This window comes from Dendrobates tinctorius, unplaced genomic scaffold, assembly GCF_039654945.1.
Source record: "Dendrobates tinctorius isolate UK_male_01 unplaced genomic scaffold, ASM3965494v1 ptg000031l, whole genome shotgun sequence".
NCBI classification, from domain to species: Eukaryota; Metazoa; Chordata; class Amphibia; order Anura; family Dendrobatidae; genus Dendrobates; species Dendrobates tinctorius.
Genome location: NW_027361699.1, coordinates 20,653,493 through 20,675,105, shown reverse-complemented (window position 1 = coordinate 20,675,105; position 21,613 = coordinate 20,653,493). Strand labels below are relative to the sequence as shown.

The window sequence follows — 21,613 nt, the reverse complement described above, 5'->3', positions numbered from 1 at the left end:
CACCATTGTAAATACACACGTGTACTTTGTATCTCCCCCACCTCATTGTAGATTGTAAGCTCTCACGAGCAGGGTCGTCTTATTTTGCTTTAATTATTGTATTGTTAAAGTTGTTACTTATGACTTGTGTTTTGAAACTGTTAAACTGTAAAGCGCTGCGGAATATGTTGGCGCTATATAAAGATTATCATTATTATTATTAGCGCCTGCCAGTGAAGATGACTTCTGGATGAATCCCCTAGCCAGGTTCTACTTAATATACTCAGACATGGCTTGGGTCTCTGCATGTGACAAAGGATAGATATGGCCTCGAGGAGGTGAGGATATCGGAAGCAGGTCAATAGAACAATCGTACAACCTATGTGGAGGCAACGTCTCCGCTTATTTCTTACCAAAGACATCAACATAGAACCAGTAAGCAGACCTGGCAAATTAGATGGCTTATCCAATGTCCGGACTGGCCGCAGAAGAACAAGACACTTTTCATGACAAGATTGACCCCAGCAGATCACCTCACGTCACCTGATTTGCAGTCTAAGATAGTCTCATGAACAGAAAGACATGGATGAGCCAGTAGAAATGGATGTAACAGACCGGGGTTTACATAAAAAGCAATCATCTCCATGTGCAGGATTCCTATCTGGAGCTCTACCTTCTCTGTGGCACCATGGATGACTTCGGATAGAACCCTTCCGACAATAAATTACATCATCAATGGGCTCTGGAGACATCAAATGGGAATCTGGTACCAATCTACCAGAGCTTGCTGCATGAAATTTTCAGCGGCATCGGAATCCAGGTAAGCCAACTCAACAAACCGAGAGCCTTCCACAAGATATGGATACTGTCAGAATCAATGGTGGAGAGGAGTTACTCTCGTCCATGGAAGCCTTTCCCACAGACCCTAAGCTTTAAAGGCTTCTGACTTCATGCGACATGTATGGATAAGATGTTCTGTGCCTACACAATAATAGCACAGTACCTTGGCATGACGGTGTTCCCATCGATGTTTGGCTAGGTTATGGCCATTGACCTGCATGGGTTCTGAAGACGCAGCTGGCGCAAACAACCAAATATTAGGCAAGCTTTTGAAAGACAAAGTTAGATGAAAAGTGTTTTTTTATCGCACGCCAACATGACATGAAGTCAGTACGGTTAGTCAGGGAAATTAGGCCATCTAGAGTAGGGGAACTTCTCGACCAACCAGTTCGTAGGTCATTCTTTTGGATAATTTCCCCCAGAATGCCGCTACCAGTGCCTCATTAGTCCAGCCAAGTTCAGAAGACAAAGTGTAGAACCAGACTGCAAAATGACCTACAATCAGATCATTCTGATGCACTCTCCAGAGCTGTCTTGGGTTCAGGTACCAGTGGCACACTTTCAGGATTACCTCAGACAACACAGATGCTAGAAAGCAGAAATGTTCCTGATACTGGTTTAACTGGACTGGTACAGGGACCTGATAACAAGCTGTGGATAACCACAATTGTTGCTCAGGCACCTCCCAACAGGTCGAGGTTCCTTAAGTATTAATTGCCTCCCAGCAATTGGCTGGAGACACATTTGGAGTGTGCACACTGTCTCTTTAAGAAGTGCTCTCCCATGCCTTAAACACTCTGCGAGGGAACTTGCGTGGCATGTGCAGACCCTGGGACACAGGAGACTAAGCAGAAGACACAGCAGGGCAGCCTGGACAGTAAGTCAGCGTCCCTGCCAGGAGGGAGGAATGGAGGCATGCAGGGATGCTGGTGTTACATAAACAATCTTGGCTGATTGAGTTAGTCAAAATAATGGCACGATTTTCTCTTTGTTGTGGGGAAATATGGTCTATTGGAAAAGTATTGATGTTGTAGAAATGTGATCTGTTCTCAATCTGTGTCTGGATGGTTAACAATAAAAAGCAAAACGTAAAGCAGCACTCCATTAGATCCAAGTAAAAAATCAGTAATGTTTATTCACCAGGGCAACTATTCAGATTACACCTTGAAGCTAAAGTATAATAGTTTAAACTGAAATGTTGCATGGGTGAAAAACTGCTCAGAGCAAATTTTGGGTGAATTGGTGTCATTAGTTGTAGAACCCCAAGTATCTTTGGAGGACCTTTAGGAAATGGGTTGTGAGTGACCACTTCATTACAGGGAGATCTTTTCTGGATCCATGTGGAGACACAAATTAAAGAAATTATGTGCAGGAACGGCAATTCCTGACATTCATATGATCGTAGAATCACTCTTCTGGGAGAATTGGGTCAGTTATGTAAATTATACTTGGATCAAACTCTGATCTGAGTTCGCTCTTAGCATCAGCTTAGTGTGATCTAATTCTGTTGAATCAGAAAATCGTAGCACAGATAAGACGATGGAGAACAAAGTTGCTCTATCTTCGCCATTCTGTGAGCCGAGTGCGGTCCAATGATTTATTCGCACTTATAGACGTGCACGAGAGAAAGGTATCAAATTTGAGCTGCAAATGCATGAGAAAAATCTGCTGCCCCATTGAATAACACTGGCCCGAGTGCTCTCTGATAAACCATTAGATAGCACTCGTCCGGTGTATACGCTCATGTGAGCAAGCCCTTTAACGGACACCTCTCGAGTTGGAAATCTGCATTATATGACATCTTCAGATTGGCAGGGACTATGTAAGCAAGACTTTGGGTTTGGGATAGTCACCGTCACTCTGGCCAACAAGTGTATTTTTAATTTTATAGAAGTACCACTTTAATCTGAATTTCTACAGTTTATCATGGTAACGAAACGTTCTTCTATCTTAATATATATATATATATATATATATATATATATATATGGAAAAAAAATAGGCAGCACTCAAATTAAATGTGAAAAAAGTGGATACTTTACTGATCCTCAGGTGGCAACGTTTCACTTGAGGATCAGTAAAATATCCACTTTTTTCACATTTAATTTGAGCGCTGCCTATTTTTTTTCGTTTTGTCATTTTGGCTGTTTGGACACTGCTGAATAGGTTTTGCACCTGCTGTATTATTTTGGTAGTGCTGCCCTTTTTCTTGACTTAATATATATATATATATATATATATATATAATATAAGAATGTTTGGTTACCATGAATGATAAGCCGTAGAAATTCAAGAAAATAAAAAATAAATTAGTGATGCAAGAACTGTTTAAACAAGTAAAATCATTTTGAGTAAGGAAAAAGGAAGTAAGGCGGAGTTTGTGGATCCTGTGGTTATAAAGCTCTCTGGTGTGGTTACATAAAGACCATAGCTCTAGCCACCTTGTCAGCTGTAGTCAGGGATACTGGGGGCTCCTGGCTGTATTTCTGGGGCTTTCAGAGGAAATTGTATAGTACGTATCTAATGTGGCTTACGCTATACACCACTTTGCAGCTCTGCTGTTGACAGTTGTATTTCTGATTAGTATGTAAATGATTTATAGTTTTTACACTGCAGAAGGAAAACTTGCAGCTGTTTCCATCGCTACCAGGACAAATTCCAGGCTAACAAACACAAGGGAAAGAAGATGCAACGTAAGTGTTACTTCCACGTACTAATTATAATTTGTACTTTAAAAGATGAGCGATGATGATCTTTGTGCAGAATAGAGAAGATAATTGGTTTTGATTGATTGTTGCTTGTAACATCAGCAATTGCAGCTTTGCCATCTGAGGAAATATGTCCACAAAAATCAATCTTTTAATCATATATGTGTATAACTTGCGTACCGACATGATTCTGTACACCTTTTGGTGGTGGGATGGCTTTGACGCATTTTTGATCAATATAGTGTTATCTCAGTGCTATATTTTATTTACAATTACTATTGCTACTCATTTACTTGAGAGAGAAAGAGAGATTGGAATAGCAAACTATACAAGTGGTGGGTGCATATACTGTATATAGGAGTATTACATTATGGTATAATTTACAAACATTTAGTTAAAATGACATTAATATGTAATATATAATAATTTGTGCAAACATGCATATAGTCATTTCATCAATATAAAGTGCAAGCAACATAGTGCTAGAAATATTGTAAACATTTTTCATAATAATGCATACAAACATTAACTACAAAATTAGTTGACTCATGTGCAGTACATTTTTAGAAATGACTCAAGCAGGTGAATAATGTTATAATTCTTGGATTACAGCGCCATCATGGCCGGGAGTGATAGTTCCTGTGCTGAATGATTACGGTATAGCACAGCTTGAAGTTATGATACAAACTTCCTGATGTGATTACTGCGTTTAGGTGATTACGCTAGATGGGGTTCATTTATAAAGGACTCACTGTATTACCATCAATATCAATCACAGCATTTAGAAGGCAGGCAGAGGGAGGGGGCTCCTTCTGCACTCCGATCGGTGACCCCACAACATCATCATCGTGGGGGCATGATCATTGCGATGGTGACCCAATGTCGCCATGACAACACCGAGGTCACCAGGCTCTAGGAAATTAGTTAGATCATCTGCAATGCATGATCTAACTAACTTGTGTCAGTGCAGCACTGACAGTTGTCATAAACCATTGCAATGCTCGTGCATTGCAATCTATATATATAAAATTGAATGTATGCGTGTATCACCAACTAATCACGAAGCATTTTTCATTTCACCAGAGCTGTTTAATCCCTTTACCCCCAAGGGTGGTTTGCATGTTAATGACTGGGCAAATTTTTACAATTCTAACCACTGTTCCTTTATGAGTAGCGCTGAGCATTCCGATACTGCATATATCGGGTATCGGCCGATATTCGCTGTATCGGAATTCCAATACCGAGTACCGATATTTTTTCAATATCGGATACCGGAATCGGAAGTCCCCATAATGCAATGAGCCACTGTTGTGGCTGTGATTGGCTGCTGAAATGATGTCATCATGATGCGCGGTCTGTGCGCATCATGATGCGCGGTCTGTGCCGACTGCAGGGGGCCTGTAGGGGCCTGCCGGGGGCCTGTGCCAGCTGTCGGTCGTCTGTACGGGCCTGCCGGGGGCTTGTGCCTGCTGTTGGGGGTCTGTACGGGCCTGCTGGGGGCCTGTGCTGGCTGCCGGGGGTCTGTACGGGCCTGCCGGCGGCTTGTGCCGGCTGCCGGGGGTCTGTGCAGGCCTGCCGGGGGCTTGTGCCGGCTGCCGAGGGTCTGTGCGGGCCTGCCGGGGGTCTTGTGTGTGTGCAGGCATCGTCCGATGGGACTACAAGTCCCATCGGGCGATGCCTGCTACAATGACAGTGATTGACACATTAGCCAATGATGGGACAGTAGTAGTCCCATCATCTGGCTAAAGTGTTGAATGTAAAACAAAAAAAAAAATTTATATATATATATATATATATATATATATACACACACACACACACACACACACACACTACATACAACATGCTACAGACATACAGTACATACTACATACATACTACATACATACTACATTCATACAACCTACATACATACTACATTCATACTACATACAACATGCTACAGACATATAGTACATACTACATATGTACTACATTCATACTGTATACTACATTCATACAACATACATACTACATACATAATACATATATACTGCATTCATACAACATACATACTACATACATATATTCTACATTCATACTACATACATACAACATGCTACAGACATATAGTACATACATACTACATTCATACTACATACATACAACATGCTACAGACATATAGTACATACATACTACATATGTACTACATTCATACTACATACATACTACATACATACAACCTACATACATACAACATGCTACAGACATATAGTACATACTACATACATATTACATTCATACAACATACATAATACATATATACTGCATTCATACAACATACATACATAATACATATATACTACATTCATACTACATACATACAACATACATACTACATTCATACAACATGCTACAGACATATAGTACATACATACTACATATGTACTACATTCATACTGCATACATACTACATACATAATACATATATACTACATTCATACAATATACATACTACATACATAATACATATATACTACATTCATACTACAGTCATACTACATACATACAACATGCTACAGACATACAGTACATACTACATACATTCTTACAATACATACATATAGACATACAGTACATATAACAGAGTACATTCTCACCATTACTTGTCACATTGTTCCCCGAAGCCAGTGTCATCTATGAAAAAATGAAAATAACAAACAAGCCATATACTCCCTGATCCGCAGAAATCCACGTGTCCCATGCTGATTTCCCGTGGAGAACAGCAGCATCAGCTGATATGACCACTCTCTACGGGGCTCCAGGAATCCAATGACGGGAGGTAGGTATCCTTCCGCACTGTATCCCTCCGCCACTCTAAAAAAATAGTCCCTGGTCTCACCTTATGGCAAAAGTTGCATGGGAACTTTTTCAGACAGCAATGCCAAAAGTGAGACTAAGGACTATTTTTTTTTTACAGTGGCGGAGGAATACAGTGCGGAAGGATACCTACCTACTGTCATTGGATTCCTAGAGCCCCGTAGAGAGCGGTCGCATCAGCTGATGCTGCTGTTCTCCACGGGAAATTGGCATGGGACAATCGTGGATTTCTGCGGATCAGGGAGTATATGGCTTGTTTGTTATTTTCATATTTTTTCATAGACGACACTGGCTTCGGGGAACAATGTGACAAGTATTGGTGAGTATGTACTCTATGTTATATGTACTGTATGTCTATATGTATGTATTGTAAGAATGTATTGTATGTAGTATGTATGTAGCATGTATGTATTGTATGAATGTATGTATGTCTGTAGCATGTTGTGTGTATGTTGTATGAATGTGTGTATGTTGTATGTATGTATGTTGTATGTCTGTAGCATGTTGTATGTATGTAGTATGTATGTTGTATGAATGTAGTATGTATGTTGTGTGAATGTAGTATATATGTAGTATTTATGTATTATGTATGTAGTATGTATGTATGTTGTATGAATGTAGTATATATGTAGTATGTATGTTGTATGTCTGTAGCATGTGGTATGTATGTAGTAAGTATGTATGTTGTATGAATGTAGTATATATGTAGTATGAATGTAGTATGTTGTATGTATATAGTAAGTATGTATGTAGTATATATGTAGTATGTATGTAGTATGTAGTATACATGTATGTTGTATGAATGTAGTATATATGTATGTATGTTGTATGAATGTAGTATATATGTAGTATGAATGTAGTATGTATGTTGTATGTCTGTAGCATGTTGTATGTATGTAGTAAGTATGTTTGTATGTATGTAGTATATATGTAGTATGAATGTAGTATGTAGTATGTCTGTAGCATGTTGTATGTATGTTGTATGCCGTAAGTATGTTGTATGAATGTAGTATATATGTAGAATGTATGTATGTAGTATGTATATATATATATTTTTTTACATTCAACACATTAGCCGGATGATGGGACTACTACTGTCCCATCATTGGCTAATGTGTCAATCACTGTGATTGTAGCAGGCATCGCCCGATGGGACTTGTAGTCCCATCGGACGATGCCTGCACACACACACACAAGACCCCCAGCAGGCCCGCACAGACCCCCGGCAGCCGGCACAAGCCCCCGGCAGGCCCGTACAGACCCCCGGCAGCCGGCACAAGCCCCCGGCAGGCCCGTACAGACCCCCGGCAGCCGGCACAAGCCCCCGGCAGGCCCGTACAGACCCCGGCAGCCGGCACAAGCCCCCGGCAGGCCCGTATAGACCCACGGCAGCCGGCACAAGCCCCCGGCAGGCCCATACAGACCCCCCGGCAGCCGGCACAAGCCCCCAGCAGGCCCGAACAGACCCCCGGCAGCCGGCACAAGCCCCCGGCAGGCCCGTACAGACCCCCGGCAGCCGGCACAAGCTCCCGGCAGGCCCGTACAGACCCCCGGCAGCCGGCACAAGCCCCCGGCAGGCCCGCACAGACCCCACCCGCACGCACAGAGACGCACAGTGTCCGCCAACGCACCGCCAACACTCCCCCTCCCGAACTGGATGTGCAAGTAAAGAAAGGGTTTTTTTTCATTCTGATATTTCTGTCCCATTGACTTGAATGGGACTTCCAGTATCGGAATCGGCGATACCTGATACTTTTTTTGTATCTGGCCGATCCAATCCGATCCGATCCTTCTCTATATCGGATGGTATCGCTCAACACTATTTATGAGGTAATAACTCTGGAAAGCGTTCATGGATCCTGGTGATTCTGACATTGTTTTTTCGAGACATATTGTACTTTATGATGGTGGTAAAATTTCATATAACTTGCGTTTATTTGTGAAAAAACAGAAATTTGGCGAAAATTTTGAAAAGTTTGTAATTTTCCAACTTTGAATTTTTATGCCCTTAAATCACAGAGCTGTGGCACATAAAAAACTTAATAAGTAACATTTCCCACGTTTACTTTACATCAGCACAATTTTACAACACCATTTTTTTAAAAGACCACATCACATTTGAAGTCAGTTTGAGGGGTCTATATTAGGGATGGGCGAATCCTGAAATACTCGGAATCGCTAGACTGTAACGAGTCCGAGTCGGAAACTCGCTATTCGTTGCGAGTCTAGCGAGTCCAATGTTAATGAATGGGGATGCGAGTATTGCAGCGATTCCTGTGCTGGGGAGAGAGATATTACTACAAGCAATCCTAGTTTATTAGCGATTTTGTGTCCCCCTGCTGACACAAAATCGCTAAGAAACTAGAATTGCTTGTATTAAACTCTGAAAAAAAAAAAAAAAAAATAGGAGTCTTAGCGATTTTGTGTCCCCCTGCTGACTAGTGTTGAGCTTTCCGATTGGCTGCCGAAATGACGTCATCATGATGCGCTGTCTGTGCGCATCATGATGCGCCGTCAGTTCGGGCCTTCGGGGGGGCTGTGCCGACTGTCCGGGGGTCTGTGCCGGCCTGCCGGGGGGCTGTGCCGGCCTGCCGGGGGGCTGTGCCGGCCTGCCGGTGGTCTGTGCAGGCTCCGGGGGGCTGTACCGGCCTGCCGGTGGTCTGTGCCGGCCTGCCGGGGGGCTGTGCCGGCCTGCCGGGGGGCTGTGCCGGCCTGCCGGGGGGTTGTGCAGGCTCCGGGGGGGCTGTGCTGGCCTGCCGGGGGGCTGTGCCGGCCTGCCGGTGGTCTGTGCAGGCTCCGGTGGTCTGTGCAGGCATCGTCCGATGGGACTACAAGTCCCATCGGGCGATGCCTGCTACCATGACAGTGATTGACACATTAGCCAATGATGGGACAGTAGTAGTCCCATCATCCGGCTAATGTATTGAATGTAAAAAAAAAAAAAAAAATTACATGCTACATACATACAACATGCATACTACATATATACTACATGCAACATACATACTACATGTAACATACATACTACATATATACTACATGCAACGTACATACTACATACATGCTACATGCATACTACATACATGCTACATACTACATACATGCTACATGCATGCAACATACAACATATATACTACATGCATGCAACATGCATACTACATATATACTACATGTAACATACATACTACATATATACTACATGCTACATACATACTACATACTACATACATACAACATATATACTACATATACTACATGTAACATACATACACTCTACATGCTACATACATGCAACATACTACATACATGCTACATACATGCAACATACATGCTACATATATACTATATATACTGCATGCTACATACATACACACTACATGCTACATACATACTACATACTATATGCATACTACATACAACATATATACTATATATACTACATGTAACATACATACTACATATATACAACATATATACTACATGTAACATACATACTACATACATACTACATACATGCCACATGCATACTACATATATACTGCATATATACTACATGCATACAACATACAATACATACATATAGACATACAGTACATATAACAGAGTACATACTTACTGTCACTTGTCACTTTGATCCCCGAAGCCATTGTCACCTGAGGGTTAAATATCAAAATAAAAAAACACCAATATACTTACCCCGATCCGCAGAAGTCCACGAGGTTCCCACGTCCATCTTGCGTGGAGAACAGCAGCATCAGCTGATGCTACCGTTCTCTACCAGCTCCAGGAATACAATGACGGAAGGTAGGTATCCTTCCGCACTGTATTCCTCCACCACTTTAAAAAAAAAAAAAAAAAAAAAAAAAGTCCCTAGTCTCACTTTATGCCATTGCTGCGTGGGAATTTCACAGACCACCGGCAGGCCGGCACAGCCCCCCGGCAGGCCGGCACAGCCCCCGGCAGGCCGGCACAGACCACCGGAGCCTGCATAGACCACCGGCAGGCCGGCACTGCCCCCCGGCAGGCCGGCACAGACCACCAGCAGGCCGGCACAGACCACCGGCAGGCCGGTACAGACCCCCGGACAGTCGGCACAGCCCCCCCGAAGGCCCGAACTGACGGCGCATCATGATGCGCACAGACAGTGCATCATGATGACGTCATTTCGGCAGCCAATCGGAAAGCTCAACACTAGTCAGCAGGGGGACACAAAATCGCTAAGACTCCTATTTTTTTTTTTTTTCAGAGTTTAATACAAGCAATTCTAGTTTCTTAGCGATTTTGTGTCAGCAGGGGGACACAAAATCGCTAATAAACTAGGATTGCTTGTATTAAACTCTGAAAAAACTAGGATTGCCATTGATTTGTATTGGACTCGTTACTGTGCGAGTAATCGCTTGGAAACTCGCAGAGTACCGACTCCTGCGAGTCCCCTACTACTCGCAGAGTAACGAGTCCTAACGAGTAGATTCGCCCATCCCTAGTCTATATGATACAAAATGTCATGATCCAGGTTGGATCTGACAGATTAAATGCACAAGTAACCTTTTTTTTCTGTGAGCTGTTTTGCTCAGGGTTGGTTTTGTCCCGGTGGCCAGTATGGTCATTGCACTTGTGCTTAGAGAAAATTTTGCCCCGGTGGCCAGTATGGTCATTGCACTGGTGTTTTTAGAGATAGTTTGCCCCCGGTGGTGGTTAAAGTAATTGCACGGGAATCACTAACAGGTGTGTTTGCTCTTTAAAGGTGTGTCAGTAGTGCTCACTCACGTTGGTGATATTATTATTGTTGGGCTTTCCAACCATCCTGGGTGAAGGAAGGAACTGGATGGGGAGCTGGAGGAGAGTCCAGGGCAGCTCGGTTACAGTCCTGGAGTGGCAGCTATGTTGTCAGTGAAGAATTTCTGCAAAAGCTTGGTGGAGTGGCAGTTATGGTGTAGAGCTGCACTCAGTTTGCTGGACTTAGTTGCTGGACAGCTGCACTCAGGTGCTGGACTCTGTTGCTCCCAGGAGGCACTCAGTGCTGGACGCTGTTGCTGTAAAGCTGCACCCAGGTGTTGGACACGGTGGAGGAAGATGCACTCAGGTGTTGGACACGGTGGAGGAAGATGCACTCAGGTGTTGGTCTCTGTTGCCAGGAGCAAGTGCATCAGAGCAAAGCTAAGTGTTTCCCTGTTTGTCACTTTTCCTCATGTTGGTGTTAGTGCAGCGGTGGGGCCAGTGCCTGCGCCACCCAGCTCCCTAGCAAGGGATAGGTGTAGGGTGTGCCAGGGCTACAGGTTCCTGAGCGGCGCCCGGTGCAGAACCGGCATAGGGAACGTTAGGAGCGTTAGGGACACTGACTCAGGGGAGTGCAGGATGTCTCCACGTTCCCCGTTCCCTATTGCAAGGCCCTCCCTTGTAAATGTTTTCCTATCCCCCTTTGTCTTGTTGTATTAGTTACCGGCCTGGGGGCCGCGTCACACTGGACAATTACACATGCCGTGTCCTGCTGTATTAGTTACCGGCCTGCTGGCCGTGTCACACAGGACGGGGCACGTGACACAAAATACCCAAAAGTGATACCATTCTACAAACTGCACCCCTGACGGTACTCAAAACCACATTCAGGAAGTTCATTAACCCTTCAGGTGCTTCAAAGGAATTTTTTGAATGTTCAAAAAAAAAAAAAATGAACATTTAACATTTTTTTTTTTTTTTTTAAATTATTTCTGGTCCAATTTTTTTTATTTTACCATGGGTAACAGGAGAAATTGAACTGCAAAAGTTATTGTGCAATTTATCCAGGGTACGCTGATAACTGACATGTGGGTGGGGAACCACTGTTTCGGCGCATAGCAGAGCTCCAACGGGAAGGAGCGCCGTTTGACTTTTTCAAACCAAAATTGGCTGGAATTGAGATCAGACGCCATGTCACGTTTGGAGAACCCCTGATGTGCCTAAACAGTGGAAACCTCCCCACAAGTGACTCTATTTTGGAAACTAGACCCCCTAAGGAACTTATCTACATATGTGGTGTGAACTTTGAACCCCCAAGGGTTTCACAGAAGTTTATAACGTGCAACTGTACAGTTAAAAAAAAATCATATTTTTTCCACAAAATGATCTTTTCAACCCCAATTTTTATTTTCCCAAGGGAAACAGGACCCCAAAACTTATTGTGCAATTTGTCTTGAGTACGCCGATACCCCATATGTGGGGGTAAACCACTGGGCGCATGGCAGAGCTTGGGAGGGAAGGAGCACCGTTTGACGCAAAATTGGCTGGAGTTGAGATCGGACATCACGTCGCATTTGGAGAGCCCCTGATGTGCCTGAACAGGGGAAAAAACTACTGTATGGGCACACGTCGGGGCTCGGAAGGGAAGTAGTGACGTTTTGGAATGCAGACTTTGATGGAATGGTCTGCGGGTATCCTGTCACAGTTGGAGAGCCCCTGATGTGCCTAAACTGTGGAAACCCCCCACAAATGAAAACATTTTGGAAACTAGACCCCCATCTTATCTAGATGTGTGGTGAGCACTTTGAACCCCCAAGTGCTTCATAGAAGTTTATAACGCCTGGGCATGAAAATAAAAAAATCATATTTTTTCCACAAACATGATCTTTTAGTCCCCAATTTTTTATTTTCCCAAGGGTAACAGGAGAAATTGGACCCCAAAAGTTGTTGTGCAATTTGTCCTGACTAGGCTGATACCACATATGTGGGGATAAACCCCTGTTTGGGCGCATGGCAGAGCTTGGAAGGGAAGGAGCACCATTTGACTTTTTCAATGCAGAATTGGCTGGAATTGTTGCATTTGGAGAGCCCCTGATGTGCCTAAACAGTGGAAATCCCCCAATTCTAATGCTATCTGTAACCCTAACACACCCCTAACCCTAGCCCTAACGGGAAAATGGAAATACATTTTTTTAATTTTATTATTGTTTCCTATAAAGTGAGGTTTGATTTACTATTTGTGGCGGGCTTTTATGTTTGGCAGCTGTCACACGCTAAAAGACGCTTTTTATTGTAAAAATAGTTTTTGCATCACCACATTTTGAGAGCTATAATTTTTCCGTATTTTCACCCACAGAGTTATCTGAGGTTTTATTTTTTGCGGGACGAGTTGACATTTTTATTGGTACCATTGTCGGGCACGTGACTTTTTTGATCTCTTTTTATTCCGATTTTTGGGACGCAGAATGAACAAAAACCAGCATTTTGTGAATTTCTTTTGGGGGGCGTTTATACCGTTCCACGTGTGGTAAAATTGATAAAGCAGTATTATTTTTCGTGTCAGTAAGATTACAGCGATACCTCATTTATATCTTTTTTTATGTTTTGCCACTTTTATACAACAAAAACAATTTTATATAAAAAATAATTATTTTTGCATCGCTTTATTCTGCAAGCTATAACTTTTATTTTTTCACTGATGATGTTGTATGGCAGCTCGTTTTTTGCGGGACAAGATGATGTTTTCAGTGGTACCATGGCTATTTATATACGTCTTTTTGATCGTGTGTTATTGCACTTTTTGTTCGGCGGTATGATGATAAAGAATTTTTTTTTTGCTTTGTTTTTTATTTTTTTAAGGATTTCACTAAAGGGGTTAACTAGTGAGACAGTTTCATATGGCGGGTCGTTACGGACGTGGCAATACTTAATATGAGTACTTTTATTGTTTGTTTTTTTATTCACAAAAAAAGAATTTATTAGGGGAATATTTATTTTTATTTATTTCGGAATTTTGTAAAAATTATTCTTTTTTTTTTACTTTATGTTGTCCGAGTGTGGGACAATATAATAAAGTGTCAGATCGCTGAGCACTGAGAAAGATGCCTCCCTGCAGGACCCCGAAGGTCCCCGCGTCAATCTTGGATCCAGGGGCCTGCAGGGAGGAGACCCTCAGAGCAGCGCCAGAACATCACGCAGCTCCGAGGGTCTCAGGGAAGCACGCAGGGAACCCACTCCCTGCGCAAATCCTCCCTGTGCCCCCGGTACACTGCGACACTGACTGGGAGGGAGAAATATAGCATCCCCAGAAACGTAAGCTCCCAGCCATTGTCTGCCCCCCAGAAAGGATCATAGAGCACATGAAAGAAATGAAACCCCCCTCCCGTGCCCATCTACCTATCACACATCGTCCATCCCATAGTCCCATAGGCACAGCTTCCCTCTTAAAGGGATCTACGGTATGAAGTGAGGGCAAATCCCTTAGTGCTCTGATTCTGACCCCAGACCTCTCTCTCTTAAAGGGATCATTGGTATGGAAGTCAGGGCAAATCCATCTAGCGCTTTGGTTTTGACCCCAGGCCTCTCTTAAAGGGATCCTCGGTATGGAAGTTAGGACCTTTCCATTCAATGCTGTGGTTCTGACCACAGGGTCTCTTAAAGGGATCATTGGTATGGAAGTTAGGGCAATTCCAGTAAGCGCTCTGATTCTGATCCCAGGCCTCTCTTAAAGGGATCCCTGGTACAGAAGTGAGGGCAAATCCACTCTGCACTTTGGTACTGACCCCAGACCACTCTTAAAGGGATCTCTGGTATGGAAGTTAGGGCAAATCCCTCAACACTCTGATTTTGACCCCAGGCTTCCATTAAAGGGATCAATGGTATGGATTTCACAGCAAATCCATCCAGCGCTTTGGTTTTGACCCCAGGCCTTTCTTAAAGGGATCCCCGGTATGGAAGTTTGGGAAATTGCCTTCAAATGCTCTGGTACTGACCCCAGGTTCTCTTAAAGGGATTTCCTGTATGGAAGTTTGGGCAAATCCCTCAGCGCTCTGATTCTCACCCCTGAATTCTAATAAAGGGATAATTGGTATAGCAAGTCAGGGCAATTATATTCAGTGCTTTGGTTCGGATACCAGGCTCTCTTAAAGGGATCCCCGGTATGGAAGTTAGGCCAATTCCACTCAGTGCTCTGGTTCTGAACCCAGTCTCTCTTAAAGGGATCCCGGTATGGAAGTGAGGGCAAATCCGAACTGCACTTTGGTACTGACCACAGGCCTCTCTTAAAGTGATCTCCGGTATGGAAGTTAGGGTAAATTCCTCAGCACTCGGATTCTCACCCCAGGCTTCTATTAAGGGGATCATTGGTATGGAAGTCAGGGCAAATCCACTTAGCACTCAGGTCCTGATGCCAGACCTTTCTTAAAAGGGATCCCTAGTATGGAAGCTAGGACCATTCCACTCAGCGCTCTGGTTCTGACCTCAGGCTGACTGAGCCATGTGGGATATTAGGGACAGTAGTCTGGTGGCTCTGGCTGATGGGATGATGTGGGATATTAGGGTTAGTAGTCCAGTGTCTTGTGAATTCACTTTCTGGCCTCCCTCTGTTTATTACTGAAGGTAGTGGAGCTGGTCTGATTGACAGAGGGTTTGCGAGTTCTCTTTCTGGGCTCCCTCTGGTGGTTACTAGAGGTAGTGGATCTGATCTGATTGACAGAGGCTTGCCACCTGATAATGAGGATGATGATTGGAGATCTGGGGTTTCAGATTGGGATTTAAGACAGCCGACTCCCTCTATCCCTGCTGAAGATTTTCTTCCTGTGCCTCCTGAGGTCTGATGTCTTCAGCTCTGTCCCTGCATGTTCAGCTAACCACTTCAGTTAAGTGGTTCATTTGCTATTCTGTTTGCATTTGATCTGGTTTTGTCTCTGTTTTCTGCGGGTCAGCCAGCTCCGACTGGGGCTGTGCTGCATCACCGCCCATATGTTACTGCTTGTGCCAGTTTGTTTTGTCCTCTGTTAGATTGGTCTCTTTTTGCTCTGCTTTCATAATATACAAGAGTGCTGATATAGTAGGGGGCGAAGTCGTGCGACTTCAGTGTTTTTGTGCATCAGACGTGTTTGACTTTTTGCAGGGATTTTTGCATGATTGCAGACAGTGTCTTTACTTTCTTGTCCTGTCTAGTCAGTGTGGGCCCCATCATTTGCTCAGTCTATTTTCCTGCCTGCGTTTGTGTTTTCATCTTGTCTCATGGACAATATATATTTGGGGGCTATCTATTCCTTTGGAGTCTGCTCTGGGGCAGTTTAGATTTCCCCTTTCTTGCTTTAGGCTTAGTTAGCTCTCTGGCTGTGCCGAGGCATCTAGGATCATCATAGGTACGTTCCATGGCTACTGCTTGTTGTGTGGATAGGATCAGGGGTCTGCAATCCGCTTAGTTACCAACCTCTCTGGTTTTCTGTGGCTTAGCCTGGGTCTACTCTCATAACACCGGTGGCTCTGGCTGACGGGATGATGTGAGATATTAGGGGTAGCAGTCCGGTGGCTCTGATGGAATGATATGGGATATTAGGGGTAGTAGTCCAGTGGCTCTGATGGGATGATGTGGGATATTAGGGGTAGTAGTCTGGCGACTGTGACGGGATGATGTGGGATATTAGTGGTAGTTGTCCAGTGGCTCTGCCTGACGGGATGATGTGGGATATTACGGATAGTAGTCCGGTGGCTTTGACGGACGATGTGGGATATTAGGGGTAGTAGTCCAGTGGCTCTGACAGGATGATGTGGGATATTAGTGGTAGTACTCTGGTGGCCCTGGCTGTCGGGATGATGTGGGATGTTAGGGGTAGTAGTCCAGTGGCTCTGGCTTATGGGACAATGTGGGCTATTATGAGTAGTAGTCTGGTGGCTCTGGCTGACGGGATGATGTGGGAAATTAGTGGTAGTAGTCCAGTAGCTCTGGCTGACGGGATGATATGGGATATTATAGTGAATGTGGCTATGTGGAGTGGGTGGGGCTCTACACTCAGCTTTATATATATGTAGATATAATCATTATAATTTGTTATAACTAACTGTAGTTAGTTATTATGCCCGCGCAACGCCGGGCTCTTCAGCTAGTGGTTTATAACCGCGATTGGAGCTATATAAGTGAGAGTCCCATAGTGGGACAAAGTAAACAAAAAAGTTAAAAAAATCATAAAAGTTTAAAAAAAAACACAAAATAAAAATATATAGCACTGATACATTTCTATTTTTTTGTGAAAAAAAAAAAAAATACAAGTTTGGTATCACCGTGTCCAGAATGACCTGCTCCATAAAACTGTCACACTAGTTAACTCCTTCAGTGAACCCCTTAAAAAAATAAATAAAAAACGGGGCAAAAAAAATATGCTTTTTCATCATACTGCAGAACACAGAGTGGAAAAAAATGCGATCAAAAAGATCAATGTAAATAAAATGGTATTGCTGAAAACGTCATCTTGTTCCGCAAAAAACAAGCCACCATACAGCTCAAAGCTAAAATTTAAAAAATTATAGCTCTCAGAATAAAACGATGCAAAAACAATTATTTTTTTCTGTAAGATAGTTTTTATTGTGTAAAAGCGCCAAAACACACAAAAAAGATCTAAATGTGGTATCACTGTAATTGTACTGACTCAAAGAATAAAGCTGCCTTATCAATTTTGCCACACACAGAACAGCATTAAAAAACAAATCCTGAATTGCTGTTTTTTGTTCATCCTGCCTCCCAAAAATTGGAATAGAAAGTGATTGAAAAATATTATGTGTCCGAATATGGTACAAATAAAAACGCTGACTCATCCTGCAAAAAACAAGCACTCATATGACTCTGTCAGCCGAAATATGGAAAAAATTATAGCTCTCAAAATATGGTGATGCAAAAACTATTTTTTTGCAATAATAAGCATTTTTTAGTGTGTGCCAGCAGCTAAGCATAAAAAAAGATATAAACGTGGTATCGCACCGACCCAAAGAATAAAGCTGTCTAATCACTTATACCCCACCAGGAGTGGCATCAAATATAAATAAAGCCAATTCTTCATCTGTTGTTGTTTTGTTCGTTATGCCTTCCAAAGATCACAGTAAGACTCAGCGCAAATTTATCCTGCGCTCTACGTTGAGCACTTACATTTGGGTTTCTGTGTTAATATTTGAAATACAGTACGTGATTCACACAGAATCCCCAGCACAAGATTCGCTATAGTGAGGGAAGATGGAGGCACTGTGGTGGGGGTCCTATATCACTTATGTATGACATTATTAGTGATATCAAAAAAGAGAATTCCCTCACATCCCCCATACACTTTTTATGGAAATCTCTCTGCTACCTATAAGGCCATAACTTTTTATGAAGGTCCTCATTTTCTTAGTGATAGGGAAAAATCTTTAATCTGTTAGGGGCGATACAAGGGAACAGGGCTCAGTCAGCCAGGGGTGATACAGGGGGAGGGGCTCAGTCATTCAGGGGTGATACAGGGAGGGGGACACAGTCATCAGTGATACTGGGAGAGGGGGCGCAGTCAGTCAGGGGTGATACATGGAGATTGGTCTCAGTCATTCAGAGGTGATACAGGGAGAGAGGTCTCAGTCAAGGGTGATACTGGGAGAGGGGGTGCCGTCAGTCAGGGGCAATACAGTGAGAGGGGGTGCAGACAGTCAGGGGTGATACAGGGAGAGTTGGTGCAGACAGTCAGGGGTGATACAGGGAGAGTGGGTGCAGTCAGTCAGGGGTGATACAGGGAGAGTGGATGAAGACAGTACGGGGTGATACAGGGAGAAGAGAGTTAGTCAGGGGTGATACTGGATGAGGGGGTGCCGTCAATCAAGGGCGATAGAGTGAGAGGGGTGCCGTCAATCAGGCGATACACTGAGAGGGGTGCAGTCAGTCAGGAGCAATACAGGGAGAGTGGGTGCAGACAGTCAGGGAGAAACAGGGAGAGTTGATGCAGACAGTCAGGGGTGATACAGGGAGAGTGGGTGCAGTCAGTCAGGGGTGATACAGGGAGAGTGGGTGCAGTTGTGAGGAAGGTGACTTGATGGACAGACTTGACTGAAGGAAGAAGGGTTGGTTTGTGCACTATAGACGGATATTGGCAATGACAGAAGGGAAACAGCTGGGAAAGATGGAAAAAGGAGTGCAGTACTGAGATTTGACCACAAGATGGCAGGGGGAGCGTAGTTTAGGACTTGACAGCAGCTTAGGGCTATAGAAACCGCTTACTCATGGGGGGCGGGGAGATAGGAACCCAGGAGAGAAATTGCAGAGGAAGGGGATAAATAGAACAGGAGTGGGTTCCAGAGTGTTCTAGTCCCGGGAGGAGCTCAGGAGGAGAAGAACTAGTACGGAGAACTGACAACGGTGGAGAGCTCGACCAGGGAACTGATAGGAAGAAACAGTCAGGGGGTGGCCCCCCTGACACAAGGAACCACAGTACAGATGAGGCCCCGGGGGTACCGATAGGATGACGACCTCAGACAGGTGAAGCGCTGGCGGTAGATAGGTCTAGGACAGCCCCAGCGAAAGATCCACGAGGAACGTCACTACGACAGAAGGAAAGGTGAAGGTACCCGGGCCTGAATACAGAGAGCTGTCAAGGAGCTGCGGTGTATGGCTACGGTCGTCAGGAAGACGGCCAATAAACTCGGACCTGTTACAAGCAAAATCAGCCTCCGTCTGTTGTCTGTGTGCGGTAAGCAGTCGACCACCCCGCAATCTGGGCCCCTACTACACAGTCAGTCAGGGTTGATACAGGGAGAAGAGAGTCAGTCACGGGTGAAACAGGGAGAGGGGGTGCAGTCTGTCAGGGGTGATACATGGGGAGGAGTCTCAGTCACTCATGGGTAACCCAGGGAGAGGGGTCTCAGTCAGAGGTGATACTGGGAGAGTGGGTCGGGATGTCACGGTCACGTGTGTCTGGACGCAGCGAGTACCGCAAGGCGAACCCATGACACGCGTGACCCTGGATACACCGCCTCCAGTAGGGCGAATTTAATTAATAAAATGTGCAGCTGGATACACCGCCTCCAACTGGCGAATTTAGGTAATACACGTTATATATACATGGAAACCCAGCCTCCAGTAAGGCAAATTTAAATAATAAAGGGGAAACCTGGTAACAATAACAAAGGTGGGCCCTGCGATAGGGAATAGGGACATAGAGACCTACTGTACTCCACCGAGCCAGTGTCCCTGCACTCCTAACGTTCCCTATGCCGATTCCGCACCGGGCGACGCACACGTACCTCAAACCCTGGCTCACCCTGCACCTAAACCCTCACTAGGGAATTGGTCGGTCCGGAAACTAATCCCACCACTGCACTAAACACACATAAGGTAAAATGACAATACAGGGCGAACACCACTTAGTTTTGCTCTGTTGCGTACGCTCCTAGCAACAGAGCCCACCACCTGCGTGCATCTTCTCCTTCAACCGGATCCATCACCATAACCGGATCCATCACCATAGTGCAGCCTTGAAGCAGAGTCCACCACCAGTTGCAGCTGCCCAGTAAACAGAGTCCCAAAGATGAGTCCAGCTTCTGCCAAAAAGTCCAGCATGCTCGAGTCCAACTTTTCTGCCAAGAAGTCAAGCATGCTTGAGTCCAGCTTTCAGCAACCAAGTCTAGCATGCTGAGTGCAACTCTCACCATAGTCGCCACTCCACCAAGCCATGCACGCACTTCCTGCTGACACCATAAACTGCAACTCCACCACGCCATGCCAGCCCTTCTTGCAGACCCCATCGTTGGACTCCACCACTCCATGCCAGCACTCCCTGCAGACTCTATAGCTGACTCAACCCCTCTGGCTGGGCTGCCCAGGACTCTCATTCAGCTCCTTCATCACCCAGGCTTGCTTCCCAAATGACGAACTATCAATATCACTAACGATCATCAAACACACCTGAAACTCTTTTATAGAGCCTCACACCTGATTTGTAATACGTGCACATTAAAACTAAAGTGTAATACCACTCACCACCACCGGGGCAACTTAGAACAAACGACACCACGTGTAATAATTCTAATGGCCACCGGGGGCAATCAACCCACTTTGGCACCAAGTCAAAGGAAAAAAGTTCACTTTGTCCATTTACTTGTCAGATCCACCTTGGATCATGACAGCAGGGGGATCAAAGGTGATACAGGGAAAAAGTGTGTGCAGTCAGTCAGGGGTGATACAGGGAGAGGGGTCTCAGTCATTCAGGGGTTACACAGGGAGAGGGGTCTCAGTCAGGGGTGATACTGGGAGAGTGGGTGCAGGCAGTCAAGGGTGATAGAGGGAGATTGGGCGCAGTCAGTCAGGGGCGATACAGTGAGTGGGTGCAGTCAGGGGTGATACAGGGAGAGTGGGAGCAGTCAGTCGGGGTAAAACAGGGAGACTGGGTGCAGTCAGGGGTGATACAGGGAAAGTGGATGCGGATGTGCTGCTGCAGAAAGCACGGTCACAGTGTGCTCACTTCCACTGTTCGCATTCTGGGGATCATCG

General features: G+C 44.5%; 1 protein-coding gene across 2 annotated transcripts in view; it reads left to right on the top strand.

The window, feature by feature from the left end:
* The first annotated feature begins 3,222 nt into the window (after nucleotides 1-3,222).
* LOC141086290 (uncharacterized) overlaps nucleotides 3,223-21,613 on the top strand; it is a 380,966-nt gene continuing 362,575 nt past the window's right edge. The window contains exons 1-2 of one of the 2 annotated variants that reach the window (XM_073572238.1): nucleotides 3,223-3,331; nucleotides 3,436-3,512. In XM_073572238.1, the coding sequence (XP_073428339.1) occupies nucleotides 3,506-3,512 (7 nt within the window). In that variant the 5' untranslated portion in view covers nucleotides 3,223-3,331; nucleotides 3,436-3,505. Of the gene's footprint in view, nucleotides 3,332-3,421; nucleotides 3,513-21,613 lie in introns of both variants that reach the window. The other variant, XM_073572237.1, reaches the window with a different exon arrangement.